The sequence below is a fragment of the Enoplosus armatus genome, chromosome 12, assembly GCF_043641665.1.
Source record: "Enoplosus armatus isolate fEnoArm2 chromosome 12, fEnoArm2.hap1, whole genome shotgun sequence".
NCBI lineage: Eukaryota > Metazoa > Chordata > Actinopteri > Centrarchiformes > Enoplosidae > Enoplosus > Enoplosus armatus.
The window spans coordinates 8,485,590-8,509,813 of NC_092191.1; the positions used below are offsets into that span (position 1 = coordinate 8,485,590).

General features: G+C 40.7%; 1 protein-coding gene across 1 annotated transcript in view; it reads left to right on the forward strand.

Annotated features, from left to right (window-relative positions):
- Nucleotides 1-24,224, forward strand: part of LOC139294237 (protein bicaudal C homolog 1-like) — a 49,848-nt gene that overhangs the window by 3,866 nt on the left and 21,758 nt on the right. Inside the window, exons 2-4 of the mRNA XM_070916087.1 lie at nt 12,357-12,403; nt 19,972-20,041; nt 23,871-23,950. Of these exons, the coding sequence (XP_070772188.1) occupies nt 12,357-12,403; nt 19,972-20,041; nt 23,871-23,950 (197 nt within the window). The remainder of the gene's footprint in view (nt 1-12,356; nt 12,404-19,971; nt 20,042-23,870; nt 23,951-24,224) is intronic.

Here is a 24,224-nt window from a genome sequence, read left to right on the forward strand (position 1 = left end):
TTTTGCATCAGGAGAAAATGGAAATTGTTAACTGCTTAGCAATTACAAATTTACTGTCTTTCGCATTGGCAGGGACACAGGTTCCTGGGCTCAGATCAGTAAATAGAGTGTAAAGTGACAACAAAATCTCACCCTGACAGCCATCTGGGTTTAACTGTTGTACTTTTGGCACCCTAGAATAGAACTCCCAAGTTAATGGCTTGGAGACCTTGACACAGGCATGAAAGCTTGAAAGATAGTTTTATGTGTACAGGGAACAGTGTAAGAGAACTTTTGTGCCTTTTCTTTTACATTCATTATGAAGTTAAGAGACCAGAAGCAAGTGTGGGAAAGAGGTAGCATTTTCTCCTACCGCGATTATCCAAATTGAGTGCCTGCATGTGCAACAAGGTTTTCCATGGATTTCTTTAAGCATACATCACAGACATATTCTACTGTGTACGGGTCAGTTTGGAGAGCTCTGACTGAGGGTTTCCCTGTTCAGAATGGTAATGATGAGTAGTTTAGTGGTGTTTGACTGAGCATAGCCTCCTGGTGGGCCAGTGTGTGCACACATTGTAACAACATGTTTGCTGAGTAACTGCAACAACAACCTGCAATTAGGCTAAGTGAATCATTTTCTTCATTGAACTAATTTGTTTTCCTGCTCCTAAAACATAGACTATTACTGGGCAGCTTCGTCTCAGAATGGAAAAAAACTGCTGCATGTGGCAATGAGAGATTGCAAGGTTTTCACAGGTATTTTCAGTATGTAGTGATAATTATTGTCAGTGCTGCTACTTCACCTAATATCGCTTGTGTAGAGGATGCTAATGCTAAAGGAGTTGTTATGATAATGTATGTTGAAATGTTTCTCACACACAACTCTGTTTTTGTAGGTCGCAGGTTGTGCACAAAATACGAATATTATTTTGGAGGCCAGTGGAAACTCTTCCTCTAAGAAGGGAAAATGGCCCTCTGGTGAAAATGCAATTATATTTTTCAATATTTTCCCCTTTTTATTATTTAGAGGATTATTTATCTGGCTTTCATACCCACATAATGAGGGACGTATGTGTGAGGGCCTCATCCTCCTCTTCCTCCTGGGTGCTGAGTAAGACTCACAGACAGGAAGTGAGTGTCTTGTGGGGAATGTGCTGCAGGCTTTCTCTTCTCCCTCTCTCTCATTCTCCCCCTTTATTGCTCCCTCTTGAGCATTCAAACACTGCTCTGTTGTTCCAGCTTCCATCAGATCCACTGTGGAGTTGTTGGACTTTCCCTGGTCTTTATCCTTACATTACAACACAATCCTCACTTTAACCTTCTAACCTAACCAAACCCAGGCAAAGAAAACACTGTTTTTGTATTGTGGCTAAAAAAGTTGAAAGTAGGGATGCAGAATTAATTGTATATAATCGTACATCATGATCTCTATAATACAATCTGGATGTTATTTTGACTTTCAGGTGTATTACTGTATGTCATGTAAGGCCATTATTAAATTTGAGTTGTCTAAAGTGAAAGTAAAGATGGAGAAGCTGGGAACTTGGAGAGAAACCTTACACAGACCACCCTTTGGAAAAAATGCAGTGAAGAGTGGAAAACCATTGGTAGAGCCAACTCTAGAGAGGAAAATCCTTTTCTCGTGTCTCGATGTGAAAATTGTTTATTCCCTCAAATGAGATTGTCATTTGGAGATATTGTGATGTTTAAACCAGATTCTGACTGGATTCTGTGCAAAATGTGTGTTAGGGCTGTGAATGTGCCAAAGCAGCAGTTTCACTTTGTAGTTGTGGACCACAATAAGAGTAGTTGCCACTGTCGGGACAAAAAAATGCGTCTCATTCATTTCAACAAAGCAGAGATGCATTCACATTCGTATGTGTCAGTAATAGGTTCTTTCTTGCACAGTCTGATTGAACCTGTGAAATAGCGAGACTCTCGGTTGTCAATTGTCAGTTCAAGGGAGGGCAGGATTGACCTGTTCAGAAAGGATTTATTATTTGTTCTTGTTTATCTACTGTCATGATAAATGAATACAGACAGTAGAGTTGGAGGGCTGCTGCATGGCCTACATTAAGTGAAAGGACAAGGATATAAGCAAGATAAGTTTTGGATTAAAGAGGAATTCTAAAGTTAGCTTGCTAGCCATGCTAGCTTCAGCAGTTTATGCTCAATATCATAGTATTTCCAATTTTATTTACTGTTGTTGAGTTTAACAAATGTAATAATATCTGACTTGGACAAGATTGTAAATAGTAAATATATTTTTTCTTACTGCTGCACCTTTTGAGAAGCACTGTCATATTGCTGCGTGCTGGCCAGTGAAAACCAGCTATCTCCAAAATGTCATGAAACAGGAAAAACAGCCTGATATGAGCATTTAATTTAATCCCTCCTGAGAAAGCTAGGTATCACCAAATATGGAGATACCTAGCTTTCTCTTGACAGCAATATATATAAGATAACACACAAAAGAATGCTTCTACGCCAGTAAATGTTACAGGAAATAAAATGATTTAATCTGCTAAATGTTTAGCAGAATTATTTTACCTGCTCCGTGCATCCCAAAGTGTTGGGCAAGACAAATCAATGATACCTACGTGGATAAAATCTCTCTACCTGTGGCTTTGTATGGTACATTTTGCAACACTTTGCAATTAATTCAAGCTTCAAGGAAAGCAAATACACAGCTGAACATTCGGTTTGTAATGGTTCAGTTGATTTAACTGCTGGATTTTGCTCTTCACTGGGCTTTACTCAGCTGCCTCTTGCCACCTTCCCCCTCTCTCTCCTTTTCACTCCTTTTTACTGAAACATGCTGATACAATTAAACAATTCTATTCGACTTTGCTTACGCGTTGAATTCCTTCATCCTGGGCATGATGAAGCTTTCAGGAGCTGTAATATAATTGAGCTTCAGTCGATGGAAAAACCTGTAATTCATTACTCAAGAAAATAAAACCAGGAGTCCTATTTCAGCAGTCCGAGTGGAGCTGGAGTGCTGTGACCCATTTCTATGCTCCTAGAACTGTAAAAGGGCTGAAATGAATACCTGTTTTTCTACGTCCCTCAAAGCTCTTTTTCTTCAACCCGTTTTCAAAGTGCAGATTTACATTCTGTCTGGTTTGCGGTTGCTATTTTAGAAATGTTTCTTGGGGGGGGCACCCCTGACTTGCCCTGCACGCGTGCGCACTCACCACACACACATAAATGCAGAAACACACATGCATGCACACCACCCAGCCCTCAACCACTCCCCCCCCAAGAGCTTTCAGTGTTTATCTTTGGAGAACCTCGGGTTTTGGTTTGTTGTTCTCTCTCCTCATTCAACATCCAGTACAATCTGCCTTTTCTCCACTTGCCTTGATTGGAGAGAAAGCATTTTTATAAGAGTGCCTTTTTGATCTAGTCCCCGGCTGTTGCCAGAATATTCTCCACTTGAACAAAAGAGAGAGTGTGGAAAAAGAAAGAAGAACAGGAAAACTCATTTGTTTAAGTTAGTCCAAGGGCAGGAATTTCATAAAGGACCCTAACTGGATTATGTTAATTTCCTTAGAGCTGTCCTGTGATAATTCAGAGGTTGAGTAATCAAGTGCAGTAATCGAGGACAGACTTTCATCACTAAAATCCTGCACAGATTCCTCATGTCTTTTTAAAGGAGAGATGCTCGTTCCTATGGTTGAAATACTGATGAATGTGAAACGTTAGTGATTTCCCAATAGTACAATGTAATGTTTACAGCGCAACTCTCGGCCTGTTATGTGAGACTGACTCCCTATGCTCCGTGGGGGATCTAACACAGTAGATACCAGGCACCAGGAATGTACAGTGTTGTGTAATCTCTTGGCAGTATTCACACAAGAGAGATGATAACCCAAACACTTTACCAACAACAGCTTGATGCTAGATGTCTTATTTCCTGGACTGGGTGATCGTACTGCAAAGATGCGTGTGTAAATAAAAGGTCATAATGGACTTGAAAAAACAGTGAAAAACAGTTAAGGCCATATAATGTCACGATAACTTTAAGTCTATTTCTAATTATTTCTAGACCTTCTCGTCGGTGTGACCTCGGGGTCAGTGAGTCTAGTGCAGGCTGTCATCTATGTCTGCTGAAAAGCAACGTGTCACTTAGTGCATTTATTTGATAGCACAGTTGCTTGGCAACCCCGCAGGAGTTGAGAGGAGAGAGGAGCCGTTTTGAGTATCGAGGGTGACTTCTGCTCGGCACAGAAACACGTTGACAGGTGTTCAGTTTTGTGGGTATTAATGTTGTTTACCAAAGCCAGATAAATGATGGTGGTTTCGAAGTAAGTTATATTCCTCAAGATTTCAGTTCTGGTCGATTTGGCGACACAACCGTGGCCACTGGTGGTAACAGCAGAGCAGCTGCTTTGTCAGAAATACAACATAAGAGCAATGGGTGTATCTGTTTTAGTGCAGACAAACAAACTTGCCAAAGTTTTTTTTAATAAAGTAGTAAATGGAGTCAAAAATGTGGTTTGAATTCATGAAAATCATAAGGATTATAACTTTAAAGGAATCCTCAGCCCCAAGTCAAATAACTTCTTACATCGCTGGTTATTTTGTGTATAATCACATAATATGTTTATTGTTTATATTGTAGAAAATAAAGATGCCAAGATAAAAGATTTCACATTTCACAGGCTACTCTAAACTAGTCTTAAGAAGCAACATTTAGGTTAACAAGTTGTCACACATGATGGATAAATGGTGTAACCGTTTTATCCCGAAAGCAGGATTTTGTAGTAGGAGGCATATTTGTCTGTCGCACAATATTAATAACCTCCCCAATTTTCTTTTAACAAAGATAAAGAAGTCAGTGTTGAAAGCTCAGGATGCTTCTCTGGCAGTGTTGATATGAAAGATCACATAAAACAGACAGCCCCTTCTGTTGTAACTGTATACTTCCCCAATCCTTACTTGGTGATTAGATACCACTGTCTTGGAGAAGCAGTTAAAGTGTTTCTGAGGCGCTGGAGTCTTTTGTTTAGATGCCAACATGCGTAAAGTATGCCAAAGCAGTTCACAGGGAAGCTAAAGTGTTTGGCTTTTGTCTGTTTTTATTTATAATGTCTGCCCTATTGCTGCCAACTACTTTATGGATTTACAGAATTGTTGCAATGTGATGGTACCTTGATTTATTAGGTATTTAATCACTTGATTAGCCAAAATCAGATATTCCCTGCTAGTGATTTCAAAATACTCAATCGACCTTCCAGTAATATACTATATCATGTGATACATCAATCTCGCAATATAAAATGACATATACCTTTTTTTAATAGAATTTTTTATCCGTGTCACCCACTCTGAATGAGTTATGAATGTAATAAATGTATGGATACTGAGTCAGCTGTTGATAATAAGTCAAATAGTCTTTCTCACTTTATTATTAGACATTATTTTACATTAGACATTATCACTAGATGCAGTTTTAGAACAAGTTTTATCCCTGGTGCTAAGGTGAACAAAATCAGATCCAAGATTAATTTAGACACATTCTTATCTCTAAAAAATCTTTTCATAAAGAAAAAAACTCTTGAAGCTAAACTTAATAGGAGGTGACATGTTGATTGCAGGTAGTAATCCCTAACTCCTAACTTTTCTCTGATCTGAATCTAGGTTGAGAAAAATTATCCTGTCTTAGTCAGGCCTGAAGACACCCCATATGTACAATACAGTAAAAATACATGTACTCATGTATTAAAGAGCATGGGTGCTTACCCCAGTGTGTGTGTGTGTGTGTGTGTGTGTGTGTGTGTGTGTGTGTGTGTGTGTGTGTGTGTGTGTGTGTGTGTGTGTGTTGATGTGTTCATGTGTTCATGTTTTGCTCCGGCGCCCTGAGGCCCTCTCATTAGCTCCATGTTGAATCAGCTGAGAGCTGCTGCACGCTCTGGACGGGGAGGGACATCACGCTCTCCCACTCTTTTCATAAAATGTGGGAAATGTAGTTCTTTCATACTAGCCGTCGTCCTCTCAGCCAGGGAGGCTCATAGGTCTGGCTTTAATATTAATCTGTCTCACTTTAGTAAAGGCATGTGAGCAGACGGTGGACTGAGATGTCAAACTTTTTCTAGATTAGAGTTGTCATTCGTTATGAAATCCTATCCAGGGGAAATAGAAGCTGTATAACTTTTCACATTTTAATGCTTGCGTAGACTTTTCTGTGAATGTCCCAAGTTTCACCTTAAGTCCCCTTGAGATTATTGCCAGTGCAGAGGATTTTGTCTAAGCAGCTCTGCAGTTTAGAGTTTTAGCTGCTGCCTTTAGGGGCCCCTTTTGCTTTTTATAATCTAAAAAACACCTGTCTTCATAGAAATCCTTTTGACGTGAAGGATTTTGCTTGATAATTCTGGCGCAGCACAAATATTTGGGTAACCAGGTGTATAAACTCCTCCATAATTATTTGAATGACTGATATCGCGTGTTCAAAATAAATGGATATTGGCTTACATCTAAGCTATGAGGTATTTGCACTCTTGTTATTGGAAGTCACTGTGGATTTGTCAGCTCTGATTTGGCTCTTGCTGAACTGGTGCTCACTCTCAAGCTTTCCGTTAAATCTGAATATTGTAGGACTGTAACTAGCTAAAATATTCATGTCAAAATGCCTTGATTTGGTTTATTAGAGCCTCTGTCTCTATTGTTTGCTTGATTGTTGTGTGTGGATTGAAGCCATAACTGTAGAAATCAACGCTGTTTACATTCCTGCAGTGTCAAAACAGCGGAATCTCCCAGAAAGTCAGTCCCTCCACAAAATAATGGATAACAGACCCTGTTCCATCTGCCAGCGTTGAGTCCTTTATGCCTTTCACTGCAGCTTCTCTCTGTTCTTTACATGCAACGACAGTAATTTGATTATTCTATGGAGGGAATTGGAGGGTGTGGATCTGATTAACTGTAACCATCATGTTTACTTTGTCAAATTAATAGACAGTGAAGATAACTGCTGTAAATTAGTGCCACATTATCTGCTCCATATTTTCAAAAAACACTACAGGACGGAATTGATTGCGACATGTGATCTGTGCTCAGTGGTCTTGTGTCGTTTTTCAGTTGTGATGCCTTTACAATCTGCTGCGCTGGAAGGGAGGAGCACTGCATTGTCCTCGTATAACCTGGGCCGAATGAACACTGTTAGACCATTCTCGCACTTGAGAAACAAATGAAGTCTCTTTGATATAAATCAGAGCTACTACTAAATGCTGAAAAATATACTTTAAACTAGGGATGTGCTTTGTGTCCAACCGTTCAGTCGATTTGTCTTGAAGAAGGCCTATAATTTAAATTGGGTTTTTTGGTTGGCAGAGAAAATAATAGGTTTCTTGGTTATCTTAGTAATGAGGCATGAGCTATGCATTTTTGTGGTAAAAATGCCTGTCAGTTTTTTGAGAAAAAGGGGCAAAGCTGAATGTAAAAGATGTTTGCTTCTTCCCCTCTGACCTTATGTTGTTGGCAAATCAAATCTACAAGACAAAAGAAGCAAACATGAATGTAGTGAACCACCATATTTGAATTTGGTGGTTTCCTGCTTCGAAAAGGTTGCCAGTCTTTCAAATCTCAGATGTTTGTGCACCCTTAAATGCAACAATAACTTTAACAAAATGCTTAGCGGTGATCAAAAAATATAAAAAATGCAAAACCATCATGGCCCTATTTTAAGTAGTGCTGATGTAGCCTTATAATCAGATTGAATTTCCATTTTGTTTTCATTAAATTATTCAGTCACATGTTCATGTTAGCAGTTTTCCATTTGGGAGGGGGGTTATTTTGCTCTAACCAATCAGTGACTTACTTATCCATCCTGTCTACATCATTTTCAGTTGATATAGAAGCTGTGGTTGTGGGTAGTGGTTGTTATGAGCCGCTAACTTAAGAGTAGTCCATTTAGCATTTCACTTCTGTAACACTGTCAGACTCACGATGGGTAGTAAAAAAACAAAAAAAAGGATCACAATCGATGCAGCAGACACAGATATAGTCTTTTTTTATTCCATGCATTCTTCCTTCTTGTAAAAAGCTGATGCCTACATTACCCACAATGCAGCTCAACCCCCACTAGCCTAAAACAGAGATGAGGAGCGGGCTACAGAGGTCTGGTAACCTTCACACCCTCAGATGTTTTTCATTTTCAAACTTGTCGTCTTCAGCCCCAACAAATGCTGACTCAAGCAACATCACTTGAGGCAGTTTATCAGACTTAGTGCATCTTCCTCTAGAGCCACAAAATTCTTTTATACAACATACATTTTCACAAATGCAGTCATACTCCTCAGGAAGACCTGCAAACAGACCTTTTCTGGCTCTGGATAGTAATCTAGCAAAGCTGAAAGCGATAGATCTGCACACAAAGCAGCTCCCGTTTTTAGCGGTGACGTTTCGAGCCCGTCTCCTCCTCAGATCTGTCTGTTTCAACTAGATATGTGTTTGACCCAGCACCCATCCTATTGGGTATATTGGTTTCTTACAGGATGATAAGATCCCCACTCTTAATGCCCACCTACAAAGCTCTCATTGGCTCAGCTGTTTTTCTGACCAGGGAAACGGCCATGAATGAACACAACACTTACCCTTCTATCCAGAGGTCTTGAACCAGGCTGGTGCTCAGAGTAATGAAGAAAGTTTGCTGCTTTAAGAAGCTCTCCAATAGCTACAAATGCTTCAACTAGCTTTTGCCTTTTTATAGCAAAGTGAGAGCAGAATTCAAGTCAAGAATTTGCAATTCATGTGTTTTTTATTAAGGTGAATCACAACTTTTTCTTTTCACTGGTAGCACAGCGCAGATTTAGCACAAGTGGTGCATAGGATGAGATCAGCCTCCATATCGTTACATGTCCCAGAGCTCACAGGACGCCCTGCCGTACCCCTCCTGTCTCTGCTCTAGGTTCTCCCACGGCCGGTTTACACGCCCGCCACACATGTGCCAGCAGGATGTTTTGCTCTCAACACATGGCTCATGTTTTCACTCATGTTCCATATCAGATTCCTCTCAGCTCCCTGCGCTCACATGCCAAAAATGCTGTTGTACTGTTTGTGTTAGTCTTTGGTTGTTGGTTATTTGTTATGCATTTTGAATGCAGAATTTCTTGAATCATGTCATTAGGCCTCATTTGACCTTATTGTTTGACTCTGACATCAGAATTTTGACGTAAATGTAAATTACAACTGAGATTGTAATACTGCCAGCATAGTACCACAGCAAACAAAGTTTTATAGTTTGTGTGTTGTTTTAATTTATCAGCTGGCTTCATAGGCTGATTGGAGTAAAAAGGAAAGAGCTGCCATTTGATATGTGCACGTGTGTATCTCCCACTAGAGGCTACAGGATGTTAAATGATGTGCAAAAATCAGCATGTAGATGCATTACATGCTGATTTTTGCACATCATTTAACATCATTTGTATCTGTGTGTAGGAGAAGGGGAGAAAAACTTTAAATTTCGTTAAGCACTAGTTTGGCGCGGCTGAAATTGAATTTGAATTTACTGACAGGGTTATTGAACGAGTAAAATGTAGTTATCATGCCAGTGCTACCTGCACCCAGTTGGTGGTGTTTGTTGTGTAATTACTGGGCCTAATTGTTGTACTTCTGTCACTTCGCCTGACGGCATCCCCTCGACGTACAGCAGAGCTTGTTTTTCTGTTTCTTTGTCAGTAAGTGTTTTCTCTGAGAATAATGAGAGACCTCGGTTACATATCCAGTGAGTTTACAAATCAATGGCAATGAAAGTAAAATGGATAATAAGATTTGTAAAAGAAAAGTTCAACATCGCTACTGAGAGAAATATTGTCCTCATGGAAATGACGTTTTTTTTAAGTGGCAGTTTTATGTCCATCTCATTAATTTGCTTTAACTTTTGTTTAGATGGTAAAAGAATACTGAGACCAGAGAGAAAAAGGGCGACCTGCTTTACTACAATTTTTCAGTAGGAAAAACAGTCTGTTAGATGTTGCCTCACTCCTTTTTGTTTGTCTTAGTTCTTACAGGAAACGCTTGCAGTAACGGGGTCTTTCATAATCTTGAGCCCTGAGCCCTTTCCAGCATCAGCCGCTTGATAAAATTACTGTATGTTTAAAACATAAATCGGAGCCTCTTGAAGCAGCTGAAGAGGCGTCCAACATTGCTTTAGATACTTTGTTATTCCCGCCATCTGTGACACTTTCCATCTGTTAATGTTACTCTTCCACTGGAGTCACAGCAGTTGGAATTTTCTTTGACAATTGTGTTTCCAAAGCAGGTAATGTGATTTAAAGCATCGCACGACTGGATGTGTCATAGCTCAATGGATTGGCAGTCTGTTTCTTTACTTTACTTTGTTGGTGAAATATTGAATTGGACATTGTCTTGTTTAAATTGAGGTTATGCAGTAGATGAAGGAGGATAAGAAAGACAGAAGGGTGATGGTGTTGGTGGTGGGAATATTTCCTTTGTTTCTGTGACCGCTTTATGAAAACTGACTCTGAAATGCTGTTTAACTCGCGTATTACCCTTCACTGGCCACCAGTTTCTAATGTACATCCTTCTTAGATTTCCTTTTATTTTTCTTCTGTTTTGAATAATGAGTCAATGAGTAGCCAGAATTCATCTATTATCAACGTAATGGGGTGGTGAGCGTTTGATTTGATCTGAAATTGATTTACCCGTTGAGCCAAGGCAGACCAGTCTCCATGTCTGTATAAACTGTGGCCTCGACTTGTTTACTGGGCAACCTGCATAAGTACAAACACTCGTTAAATGTTTATGATGTAGGCATTACTGCATCGCCAAAGGCCATAATGTCGGGTCTTTAGTGAGGGTTTTCATTTTCTGTGTTTGTGCCTTGAAATGTGGTGTTGATGGGGGAAGTCCTAACAATACCTTTCACACTCGGGTTTCTCATGGTGATCGTCATATAGTGCTGTGGGCACTTTTAAGGGGAAAATATTTTATATGCTTTAAAGGAATTTGACATCAACTTTTAGCTTGCTTAGCAGCTAGCTTTTAAAGCAGGTTTTCCCATTGTGACTTGTGTTTTCCCATGTGTTCTTGACAGTTTCGTTACAACTGTAATGATACAGTATATGTTAAACTTACAGCCATGAAGGAATGTTTCATGGAGAAAATGTCATTTAGCTATCATTTAAAGGTACTAAAACAAAATCACAAACAAAACACTTAATCATTTGGTCAATAAAATATCAGAAAGTAGGGACAAATGCCGTCTTCAGTGTCTTGTTTTGCCCCACCAACAGTCCAGAACATAAAGATATTACATCCTTACAATTGCAAAACTGGAACCAGAGAAATAGTTGCTGATTAATATCCTGTGGATTGACTGATGTATTACTCAGCTAATTGTTTCAGCGTGCTCCGTCGAGAAATCCTTAATCACTTTTAAATTTGATATAGGTCGACCATTTATTCTGAAATAAAAGCGCTGTATTCTGAAGATGAAACATAGCTGATCGTAACATAATTCTTGTCTGTGCTCCGAGGCCAGCGTTTATGACTGAACTGTATAACCCACATCGACTCCGCTGCTGCTCCTGACCCAGATTTGCACAGACAGCAACAGATCCATCTTGAGAACGCTGGCTGAAATGCATCATTAAACCTTCCCCCGTACTCCCAAATGACAGGGGAACATGAGAATTCTCCTTGGAGAGCAGATATGTATTTTGCATCAACAGAGCTGCCACAGTTTGGAGGACTTGGCAGATGTGTTGGAGCGACTACAGGCCTGATTTGCTTTGGTGGTCGGCCCTCTCTTTCTATCCAGCTTACTGTATCAGCTGAGGGAGTTTTCTTGGCGTTTTCACCTGCTTGGAAAATTACTTTGAAACACCAGGGATTTCCTAAGTGCTTATTTTGTTCACAGGTGATTTTGGGCAGTAAATTTTGCAGCTCTTAAGCTTTCATGCACTGTAGTCCCCAAAGCCGGAAGTGTACAGTATGCTGACAGACGGATTTCCAAAGTGTGAAAGCCTTTTTAAGAAGTGTGAAACCAGACACCAGTTGACCCAAGTGTGGTATGGAATACTCTCTTAACGGCTACTGTTAAATGCCCAAATATTTTCACTGTATCCATCAATTTGTTTCACGGAAGCTGTATCCAATCTCAAGGATTATAGAAAATTACTTGGAACATTTTATTCCGTTCCTGCAAATGAGCAGTATTGGTGGCCGTGCCAAACACAATATCCAAAGAAATGGAGATCCACCATAAACACTGCTCTGAGTGAAGATACCGTAACATTTCGGGGAGACGGATAATCTGTGTATGATTTGCCTGCGTTAAGGTTACATTGTGTGTATAAAACCGAGGCTGTGTGCGGTTTTATAAATTCATTTCTCTCTTTCTGTCTTTCTAGCTGCCTCCGAGGGGAGAGTCAACGGCGGGGAGGATTTCTTTCAGAAGGTGAGTGTGTAGTCTGCACTCTGGTAGTGTTTTGCTTTGTCTTTGGGTTGTGCTCAAGCAGCGTCTCTATCTCGGTAAGGGAGCAGATGTCAGGTGCTCCTCCAGTCACTCGTTATTACAAATATAAACAAACAAAAACAACGGAACAACACTGACGTTAAGTCACTCCGGGGCTCCGATCCTATAACACAGCTGACACAACACTGGGCCTGTCTCACTTAGATAATGTACCATAATATACCCGATCATCTCTCCAGTTTCAAATGAGAGAGAGGTTAAACACAGGCCTGCTCCGGCCACCGCTGCCTCATTGATTTTTCTTTGTCACTGATTTAATTAGTTAAATGCTCTGAAGCTTCATTACATGCAATAAAACAAGGATTTGCCTCAGTGATCTTAAACAGTCTTGAATGTTTTGTTTTTTTTAATCACAACTTGCTCACGTTGTCTCACTGGTGCTCAGTGATCAGTCAAGTGTGTGACCCTGTCTGGTTTTAAAGAGCTGCTGTTGAGTTTAAATAGTTCTTTTTATTAATTAATGGTCTTTCATACAAGTTCCAACTGCAAGGATCAGTTTTTGTTCTATTAAAGCCTCCATGTCTCCAACGATGAAATAATTTCCGAACATTCATTAATGATGCTACAGTGACTTTCCTCAGGTTTTATTTCTAAAAACTAATCCTGACTACGGCTGAGCAATATGAATGTATGATATAAAACACTGATCGTGATAGAAATGTTAGCCTAAAAGACAATTAGGTTGAGTCCTAAAAAGGCCTGGGCCCTTTGCTGCATGTCATCCTCTCTCTATCTCCCACCTTTCCTGTCTCTCTCGTCTGTCACTGTACATTAAAGGCAAATGCCCCAAAAAATCATCTTTAAAAAATAAAAAGAAAACATGTAAACATCCCACACCGCGAGTATTTATACAGACAAGATTGAAGATCTTTGTTTATTTTTGTATAATTTATCGATTTTAAAAAGATTCAGATCAAACGATTCTTGGTCATTTTTCAGGTTTTTAATGTGAATAGTACTTTAAGCTCAACAGAAATAGTGAAATAAAATGATGGTGATAAAAAGTTTTGCCATATTGCCCAACCCTAATCCTGACACAGTTCGTTTCTATTTATGAAGCATCATTATGACTGAAAGCAACCATTAACATTAGCTGAGAGAGTGAATGTGTTCATGAACTGGCAAACAAATGACCTTGATCTGCTCCATGTGTTCAATTTGAAGTATTGTAGTGTGTGTGTGTGGTGTGTGATTTGTATTGAAATGAATCAAGACAAGACTAATCACATGGCGCTGAAAATGAAAGCAATCACATTTTCAACAATCAGAGTTAACTGTAAACACTAATTGAATTTTGACGGCTGTTATTAGGAAAGTATCTCGTTAATTATGTGGTTCTCTTTAAGCATCTCGAGTGGCTTCTTTCTTGTTTAAAATCCAGTTTCCTGAATATGTTCAACTCCCTCTATAGTATGTTAATGGGCTGTAATGAAATAATTATGGACAGCGGTTTGTTTTAGCATTCCCCTTTTGTCTATTTTCCATATTTGGTTTTGGAGGTTAGGAAGCTGAGTTAAATGTCAAAGGAGGAGGCAATTTAAATGTCCCTGAAGCAGTTTTCAAAAACCAAGTAATGCAAACCAGGCGCCTTAAGATTCCCGTCTTTGGAATTTTAACAAGGACTGTAGATATACTGTCCATCTGTCTCCACCTCTTTTGGTTTGGATGTAACTGTAATATAGATATATAAGACATCCAGTGTAGGTGTCCACCTCATTCCACAAAGCTGTTCTGACAAAGTATGGCTGCTGGTGTATTGACTTTGCCAGTCATGGTTTTTAAAGACCCTGGCTTGGATATCGTCACAGCTCGTTCAAAGAAGCGGTGGTTACTAGAGGTTGAATTGTCAATTAGAAATTAGTGTGCAGCTGTTTGGGTTGGCAGGCTGGTAGCAGTAAAGGAGGAGTGCTAAAGTCATGTTTTTATTGTAGAGTTTCCATTTGGATAACTCTGTATAGTTTCCCTCTGATAGCGTGATCACCGTACATGCCCAATTAAAGTCAGGAAAATAAACACGCAGTGCGACTGTGGAACGTTATTGTTGAAAGCAAATGGATGAGGTGTGTGAAATACCTTGAAGTTGATGAAAATGGAAACTCTTAGTGGGACTGCTTCCTGCCCGTCCAACACACCCATCAACCACACACACACTCAGTGAGACTAATAAAGTACATGCATAGCAGCTCTCTCCCTCCCGTACATATTTGACGCACACACTTTTACCTACAAGGAGATTTCGTAGTTGCCTCAGCAGTGAGATTTAGAGTTCAGTCAATGACGAGAGCGACATAAAATGGTCCACCCCCGCACTTTCTCCCCAAGCTCCGTAGCTGTGGTTGTTCAAACCCTCTTACTCACTGTCTGCTGGACTTCCTTTGAGTCCAGAGCAACATTTTGTAATAGAGAGCAAACACTCCACCCTTTTCATGTAGTCAATGAAAAAGTAAAGAGGATGGCAAACAAAGTGGGACCACAGGAGGGTGCCACAGCTGGGAAATTAGCCATGTGCAAGTCCCTGCTGCTCACATGGGGGAATCTCGCCAGCTATATGTCCCTCCTTTCTTTCCCAGTCTTTGTTTTGGTCTCCTGTCTCTGCCTTGTATTTTCCCTCCTGCTCTTCCCTCGTTCCTCTTCTTCCCGCCTGCTGTTATTTCATCTTTGCACTCTATTAAACCACTGGTGTGTCATTTTGATCAGTCTAGTACAACAAGGGGAATTTTTGTGCTTGATTGTTGAACAGAAAACGTGCGTCAGTGAACAGTTCAACACGCTGTTATGCAGTGAGAGGTTTGGACCGTGAACTGTTGAGAGTGTCAAACAGACCACAAAGCTGTTTGGAGAGCTGTCGAGCCATGGGACAGCAAAGAGCCCAGAAGCTCGGCTGGTTGAGCCGATAACTGTGCACCACAGAAGAGCTTGGAGTGGATTTGAGTTGAGAAGATGCCTATGAACCCCTCCCGAGTTCATCTCTGATCCCTCCTTCCATCTCTCCTTCCCAGGAGTTGTGGCTCTGTAAATAATGCCAGGCGTGATATGTAAGTGCCAGTGCACTCAGATCTCAGGCCAGGCGTAATTCATTTCGTTTGGTTCACAGCACTGAAGCTTCTTGTATTTCGCTGCGCTGACACAGGGAAAATAGGAAAACTTAAGACAGGAAAAAATATTTGGTTGGCATAAAATGGGTGAGATGTTAAAATTATTTGGTCAGTATGAGGGCCATCAAAACAAAACGTACATAAACAAAATGTTTGTATCAAACAGCTTAAATTAATTTCTAATGACGTGTAATCGTGATGCATTTCAACAGTAGAATTTGTTTTTTGTGCCCTCCTTGTAATGTGTGTTGCTCTTTCATAACCATGCATATGTTAGCTTTAGCCCCGAGGTGTAATGGGGCTTTAGCTGCGAGTTAGCACTCGGATTATTAACATGAACTCAGTTATGGCTGTCGAGTCTCATGGGGATGGTTCGGTCCATGCTGTCGGCTTTGAGCTCTGCTGTTCCCTCAGTCAGTCTCTTAACTCTGCTCTCAACCTCCTTTACAGCCCCCAACAGCCCTCTGTGTCCCCCTCCCAAACACACACACACACACACACACACACACACACACACACACACACACACACACACACACACATACACACACACACATTCCAGCTGAATCAACAGCTGCACCATTGCAGTGCAGGCCAGGAAACATGCCTCTGCCATTTTGATTGCTGCTACGCTATACTTACACACATACAGACGTACGCACACAGTCACGTGTGTTGAACACATGTGCTCTCTCTCAGGATGATCCTGTTTTATTTCACTTACAAGCTCTGCACACATCTGCACACACCAGCTGCAAACCTCTAGGAACCAATCATCATGTCAAGGTCGCACCATGAAACTGATCAGAACCATAGTCATTTATGTATTTATTCATTTCAGAAAGGGTGGGATGGCAGAGAGAGGGTGGAAATGTATAGGTAACTTAATTTTCGTAAATATCTTGACCCATTTGAGAGGTATTTGCTAGCCCCTTCACAAAAATAAACTCCATCCACCCTTTTAAAATGGTGTGTGGTCTGTCAGAAATCAGTCCCATCTGCAGGACACTGCCAAGAACAGCAACGCTGGACAGGAAACCAGTCTCTCTGAACAAGGCCCTTTTTTAGAGAAAAAGTTGATGAGGCATAGGCCATAAAGTTTGATCATTTTAGGAAAGTATAATTTCAGTTACTTCTGATATGAATGGTACATTTGTCATTTTTACCATAAGCTGTTACTGCATTGTATTGTATCCATTGTAAATCAGCACTTTTTAATGACATTTTTTTATGGAGCTCTCAATCACACATCTGCCAGTTGCTCCCACATTGCCACTGTAATTTCAACGAACTGAGAGGTTTTTGGTTTTCTTATATTTCTTTAGTTTGTGGTTTTAAATTGAACGCCTCCGTGACAAAATCCAGACACATCTGTCACTGTTGCAGGAGACTAGTTTTAAGAAGAAAAACCAAAAAAATGGGAAAATTGGAGGCAAAAGTGAAGGAATTTCTCCTTATCACTGGGAACAGAATGTCCTTTAATGTTGTTGTGATACATCCAGCTGTTGGTGTTCTTCAGTTGATGGAGAAATAGTTTGCATTTAGCTACCGGGTATTTGTGATTTATTGTCCTTTCTCACATATACCAGACAACGGCGGGAGGGTGTCGTGTTGTAGATTAAAGTCGTTTGTGCCTCGGGCGAGTATGAAACCCAGTAACGCAGAACTCATCAGATTTTGGGTTCAGGCCTGAATTTCATTGTGTGTAAAACCATTGAGTGAATAGACTGATAATGTTATTGCAGCACTTGTGATAATATTGCAGAGGAGGGATGGGAAGGTTTCCAGTGGGAGGACATTAGTGGGGATCATTAGCATGTTGGATGCTAAAGCTGGAACTATTTTCAGCTTAGTCTCTCACTTTGATGATACCACCGAAGAATTCCTTACAGAAATAGTTGAGCGAGATCATCTGAAAGGAATTCTCCTTTATTTTCATTGCACACAATGATACTAAAATTCCTTTTGGTTCCACGATTCAGTCAATAGAAACTGTCCGTAAACGCAGATCCACAAGCAGGAGAAACCATGAGAATTACTGGAGGAGTGTTTCTCTGCCATTATAATGCCAAAAGATATGTAACTTGGGCCAAGAGCTTAAGAGAGAGACGGAAGAATGTAACAAAGCATCAGTGAAGACACTTTTGTTCTACAAATGTGTTTTGCAATGATTTTCTTGGCAATCTGTTTTATGAGTTTCTCTGAGAAATGACAAAGACAAACTGGCCTTTGAGTTTTTAATTTTCTGCTGTGAATTTACAACAGAGAGAGCCTCAAAAATAACTCAGAATCAGCTTTATTGGCGATATATGTGTACACATGCAATGAATTTAACTTTGGTTTTTCATTGCGCTCAATGTACGTACATACACAGAAATAGACATACTACAAAATGAATAAAAACAAAGGGTGCTGAAATAAATATGATTAATGTAACAGCTTGCTTTATACACGGTACATGAGGTAGGTGGATATGACAGTATATACAGTAGGCACAGCGTGAGTAGATTTGTGAGTGATGATATTTACATGTTAAAAAGCTGTATTTAAACAATGAGAATATATAATTTACAGGTGGATGTTTGTGTCAGAGGGTTGGTGCACAGGGACAGTTCATGACACTATGTGACTGGTGTTCAGAGTCATGGCCTGTGGGTAGAAACTGTTCTGGTTGTATTTGCGACTCACAGCTTGCTTTGAATCAAATGGTGCATAATAAAAGTTGCATTTCTGACTTTGTTTCTAACTTGTTTTATCTTGGTCGGATTAGTTGCACAGGCACCTCCTTCTGCTGCTTGTCTAGGCTGCATTTTTATATGTGATTATGGGATGTTGTAGAAAATCAGTGAGGCTTGAAAGGGCTTCCAGTCAACCATCATGGCCTCTCGAGTATATAGCTACAGAGTAGAGAAAGGCTCGCATCAGGCCTTTCAAAGCTGTCTCTCTGTTTTGCAGGTGTGTGTGTGAGAGACTGGTGGTAGATAAGCTGTCAGACTATATTGTAAAGGATGCCAAACAGACTTCCAGAAGAGCATATGGAGGAATTTAAGCACTTCCCTTTTAAATTTGTGCACTAGTTCCCCCAGGGATACAGACTGTAGTTCCTATTATTTGGCAACGAAAAGTAGCAGATATAATTTGAAATGTTTGTAAAATGATGAAGGCTGTGAATTGCTGTAGCAGTGCTAATAAGCCTAACATGTAATCTTCATTGGGAGCACTGATAGCTCTTAATGCACCCTCTCTCCTATTTGAGTCACAATACATGGCTCATTGCTTAATGCAATGGACCACCAAGGATCATTAAGTGGTGGCTGCTGCTCATGTAATGACTTGAAGCAGTCCTCGGGTGCGTGATCACATGGCTGAAACTTTGACAAATTCAAATCTCCTCCACCCCGAAAACACAAACCCCTGGAAAGTATTAAAACAAACAAAAGGCCGCGGGACCTTTGTGCAAACAAGGGTAGTGCACATCGAGGACAGAGCCATTAGGAGAGAGCATGTCAGCTTCTCAGTTTTTTGGAAGGCTGAACAGTTTTTTCCCCAGTTTTTTTTTTTCCACTAACATCACCCACTCGTCATGGCAGGCCGTTCCTTAAGGGGTTTGTTTGTGGATTTCTAGCCAGAAAGCCAAGCAAGGTGAGCTTCCTCATGGTGGAAAAGAGGAGCAGGAGGTTGGGTAATAGATTTCCCCTGATTGGAGCGCTGACAGCGTCTTGACCAGCTCCTTACTACTTTTTTTTTGTGCTGCCAGCAGTTTCCTTTATTCACATCGATACATATGCTCGTGGTTACGATGACTAGACTTGTCAAAGGCCTCTCGCATAGATTGTTGTTGGCATTTTTCACGTGTTACAAAGCCAAGTGTACTCAGTGTTTTTTCACTTTTTCAAAGCAAAGTCTGGAAACATCATATGAGCTTATATCACCACACATGTTTAAACTGGACTCTCAACTCCTTTTGACTTTTTTCTTTAACCATTTTTAACACTTTTCATGGTGTAAGGCTTTTTTTTGTAACTGTTGGCTGCTAATACCTTGTTTCATATGTTCTCTAAAGTCAACAAAATGAATGTTTGCTAGTACAGGAGAAGCAGTGAGGAGTTGTCCACACTTCAAGCTAAGCCAAAGCCACATTAAGACACAAAAAAATCCACAAAGTGTTATACAATACTGACTAGAGCCCAATGGATACTAGGCATTTGTGACCAGTACTGGTATTAATGTATGAAATGATTATGATCAACATTGTAAAGCACTTTGGGAACCGTTAAGGTGATTGTCAAGATTATTAGTATTTTGCCTATTTGCTTTTGCCTGCCAACACACATTATCTGCCAATACTGATCTCTGTGATGAGCCTATGTCATACTCTCCTTCACTCTGTTCCAGATCATGGATGAGACCCAAACGCAGATAGCCTGGCCGTCCAAACTGAAAATCGGAGCAAAGTCCAAAAAAGGTGACTATTATTATTTTTAATCCTATATTCAGATTATTATTCTACTGGATCCATGTACTGCTTCCGTTGCTTTTGCCTTGTTTGACTTTAGGTGAATGATGGGCCCACATAATGTATGAATATGTTGTCAAATAAATATTTAACTTGCCATGCATCAAAGTCCATATGCTCAGGCATAAGTTCTCACGACTTTCCTTGAACATATTACTTCAATGCCTTTTCGCTACAACTAACAGAGATGCAATGCTTCCAAGTCATTTCTGAAATGTGTAGTAACAAAACTAACAGCTAAACTTATTGTGTGAATCTTAAGTAACAACACTGTGTGTTGGCTTTCCATCAAAGAGAGGTTAATGATTATGAGTCAATGTTGTTTTAACCAGAAATATGCTCTCAGGAAAGTCAAAGACTTGCACGGACAAGAGGAAAGTATTTTAAGGTTGCACTAGCATTCATAATTAAAAAGTCGATTGAGAAGTTTGAAAAGATGAAAGCTTTGCGTGCTGTCCGTTACTCACGAGCCAGTAACTTCATCTGTTCTGAGGAATTTGTGATTTTTCTGTGGAGGCGGAGGAGTGGGAATTGCTTGTATTGAAGCTTACGCATTTATTAGCCAAGTTGTTCCAGCACTCTGTTACCAATAAAACATTGTCACGGTTATTTAAAGCTCTTCCGGGAGGGGGTGAGACGGAGTTTGAGCGGAGGGGGTTGAGGAATAGGTAGAGCTGTGCCCACTTTGTTGTCCCCAGGAGAATTGCCAGTGTGCGTCTTCAAGCCACATGTGGAATCCAACGACATTATGTAACTTCCTCACTCACTTTGTATAGAAAATAGTTGACAAGGTTACGTCAGAATCTTTAACATTTTTTCCCCTCTAGATACCTAATCAACTGTAAGTCTTGGCAATGCATTCACACACAACCATCCACTCATCGCGAGTATTAGTTCATTCACAAAACCTGCCTTCAACACCTCCTGGGAATGATGTTCTGTGTACAAAGTGAGATTTTTTTTAAATTTCTCACCCGTGATTTGTAGCCTGTCAGATTTTTCCTTTGTGTTGCGTAAACCGAGAGGAGCAGAGGCGAGGAATGTTGGATGATCATTTACAGTTATCTTATGAGTGAATGCATTTGTAGGAGAAGAGGCATGTGGATCTGATCGTGTGTTTCAACAACCTGAGCTCATGGGAGGGAGTGAGGGGAAGAGAAAAAGGACAAGATGGCTAAATAAAGAATATTCTCCTTCTTACAGAATCAAATTCCACTGTGAATGACTGAAAATGCAACACCTGGTGGTTAAAACCTCCCAGAAGACATTAGGAAAATGACTTGAGACAATGATCTGCATGCCTTTCGTCCTTTTATCACTCTTTCATTGGATGTGACCAACACACAACTCACTTACTCTGCGCTTAAAATAGCGATGACGTAGTTGTTTTGTTGGCGCAGAGTAACAGGTTATTTTGAGTTATCCTAATCTAAAATTATACTTTTAAGGGTGTTACGTTTCCTTGTTTTCCTGGAAATTTGCATTAGTGTTCCCTTTCATGTGCAGTCTGGAATCGGTTACGCTCGGCAGGATAGCGGCAGATGTGAAGGGAATTTGTATGTTTTTGTCGTCTCCACATACAGAGCCACACTCCATCAAAATGCCAGCTCCTCTATTTCATTTATCACCTGCAGCTAGCCATCCCTGCCACCTGTGTAAGCGTGATAAGGCCAGTTGTTAGCCTCCGGGGCAAGTCATCATCAGCACAGTGTTAGTGATTTAATACAGTGAGACAATATCACCCACACACGAGACAGGTCAGACAAGTGTGCGACAGAACGGTCAATACTCTGAGATGGTCTTGTTTCAAGCTTGTTTATGTTTCTAAAAGATTTTTGGCTCTGTTTTTATGTGATAAATATCTTAATATCTATAATACTACTCCTACTTGCCAGTTGTCTGTTTCAACATTTCCGCAGATGTTTTGAATGAGAAACGCAGAGCCAAAAGGACTTAATTCCCTTCATTTGTGTGGTATTTTCGAATGTAGCTCTCAGCTGGAAAAATGCTTTAGCTTTGCCAGTACAGAGCTCCGGGTCAAAAGGTTCCTTCTCTGTCAAGTGGAACTGTGTAAAATCTGCGCGACTGAAAAAAGTTTTTTTTGCAGCTGCAAGCCGTCTGTTTTTGTTTGCTTTTCTAGGTGTTGTGTGTGTGCCAAATTAAGACATAAGGTATGTTTTTTCATTCCACAATCAATCATCAAAAAAGAGCATACAGCACACTCCATTTCAAAAATGTGGGGGTGTTCTACATCACAACTGCAGCACTCGTTTAGGCTGGCTAATGTTTGCCAGATGTGCTGTGCAGGTTGGACACTGGAAGAACCATACTCCCTCTAATGGTCACAGTGGGTGCCACAGGAGGAAGTGGAGGGATTTCTATTGTTCACAGCTACAGTGATGGGAAAATTTCCCGAAACCAGTGCAGAGACTGTGATAGATCTCTGACCACTCTTTCTGCTTTTTCCTCTGTTTTCTTTTTGTTTTGTTTTCCTGTCTCAGACCTACAGCTTGGTTTTTGTTTAGTTCTTACCCCTCAAGCCTGTTGTTACTCTCCCATATGATCTAGCTTCTCTTGTAGTGTGTGTTGAGGTTGCCTGATCCCGTAGTTGGACATTATCAAAAACATTCTGTAAATTGGGAACCTGGACCATCTTTTTCTAGGTGTTTTCATGTCTCATTTTCATAAACACGCATCAGTGACGTTCTCTGAGGTTCCAACGACTTTGTAACAGTAAATCTTATTCAGAGAGTCCCGTCTGAAGGCTATACTGTAGATCTGAGATGCTGCAAGCATGTGTGTTTGTATGGGGAGGGGTATTCCTGGAAGGGGGCTTAGTCGACTTCCTGCTGCTCAGTACAGTTAACACGGGCGATGGACCGCGGGTGTGTAGTATGTGTGTGTGCACATTTTGAATTTGTGTGTTCATGTGTTTTCACATTTGCGTTCTCCAGGGGTCCGGCATGCGGCAGAGCCAGATGTAGGCTTACCCAACACTACACAGACGCAAGCATTAGCTTTGAAAGGTTTAGGTATGCAGTGTTTGGTTATTATAACTGAAGTATTCGGAGGCCGAGGAGGTCTCTGGAAGCACAGTTTACTCAAGCTATTAGGACCTTGACTTGCACGATCTTCTGTGTGCCCGCTGAGTATATTTACACAAACATTTTAGGATGTCGCAGTTTCTGTTGCAGGGTGGTATCTATCTTCTTCTTGAGGAGACAGCATTGGTTCTGTGTGTGACAGCTAATAAAGAGGACAAGTCTTTGAGGAAAGCACTGAAAAATGAGTTATTGTATATTCTTGCAGTGACTGAACGACAGAATGAGGTTCAGGAAAATGAGGCGATAAGCATCACATGGCTGTCTCTGTCTTCTATTGAGGCTAAATTGCAGCAGAACAATTCTTTTCAGCTCGTAGTGTTTCTGTAGACTCTACTGACTGATGGACTGCCTGAATATAATTCCACAGAGCTGCACACCCTCCCCCCTCCTCCCTCTCCCCACGCGGTGTGGTTGCTTGCCGACTTAAATGAGACTCGGCAAATATCAAAGCAGCAATTACTGTTGCAGAGCTTTTCTTCAACGCGCTGTAATGTGTTGACAAATGCACACTGCTGTGTCATGTTTGATTAAATGGGTTTAACTTGGGTCCCACTCTCTCTCATTCTATCTCTGCCCTTTATCAGCACTGACTAACTCGCACTCACACCTCATACTGAACATACACAGACATTAAACACACAAATGCTCTTTCTCTCCCACTTTTTTTCCTGCAGATCCACACATCAAGGTGTGCGGGAAGAGGGAGAATGTGAGGGAAGCCAAAGACAGAATTATGTCTGTTCTTGACACAAAGGTACAGTAAACCTCTTCATCACAGTGAAGATGGACTTAATGTGTATGTGTGTAATTCCCTCCCTGTCTCCTCTCCTCTTGCTCTTTCTCACCTTCCCTGGTGTTCAGCTGGACCGAATGTATTTCACCTCGGCTCTCCCGCTGTCCAAGTGACAGATTGCACACAGCAGTGTGGTACAACTAGGCACTAATCCTGCCAGATACTCTCATCCCGAGCTTTGGCGTGGATCGCAGTGTGTGTGCATGCAGGCTTCATTGCCATGGCAACACAAGAA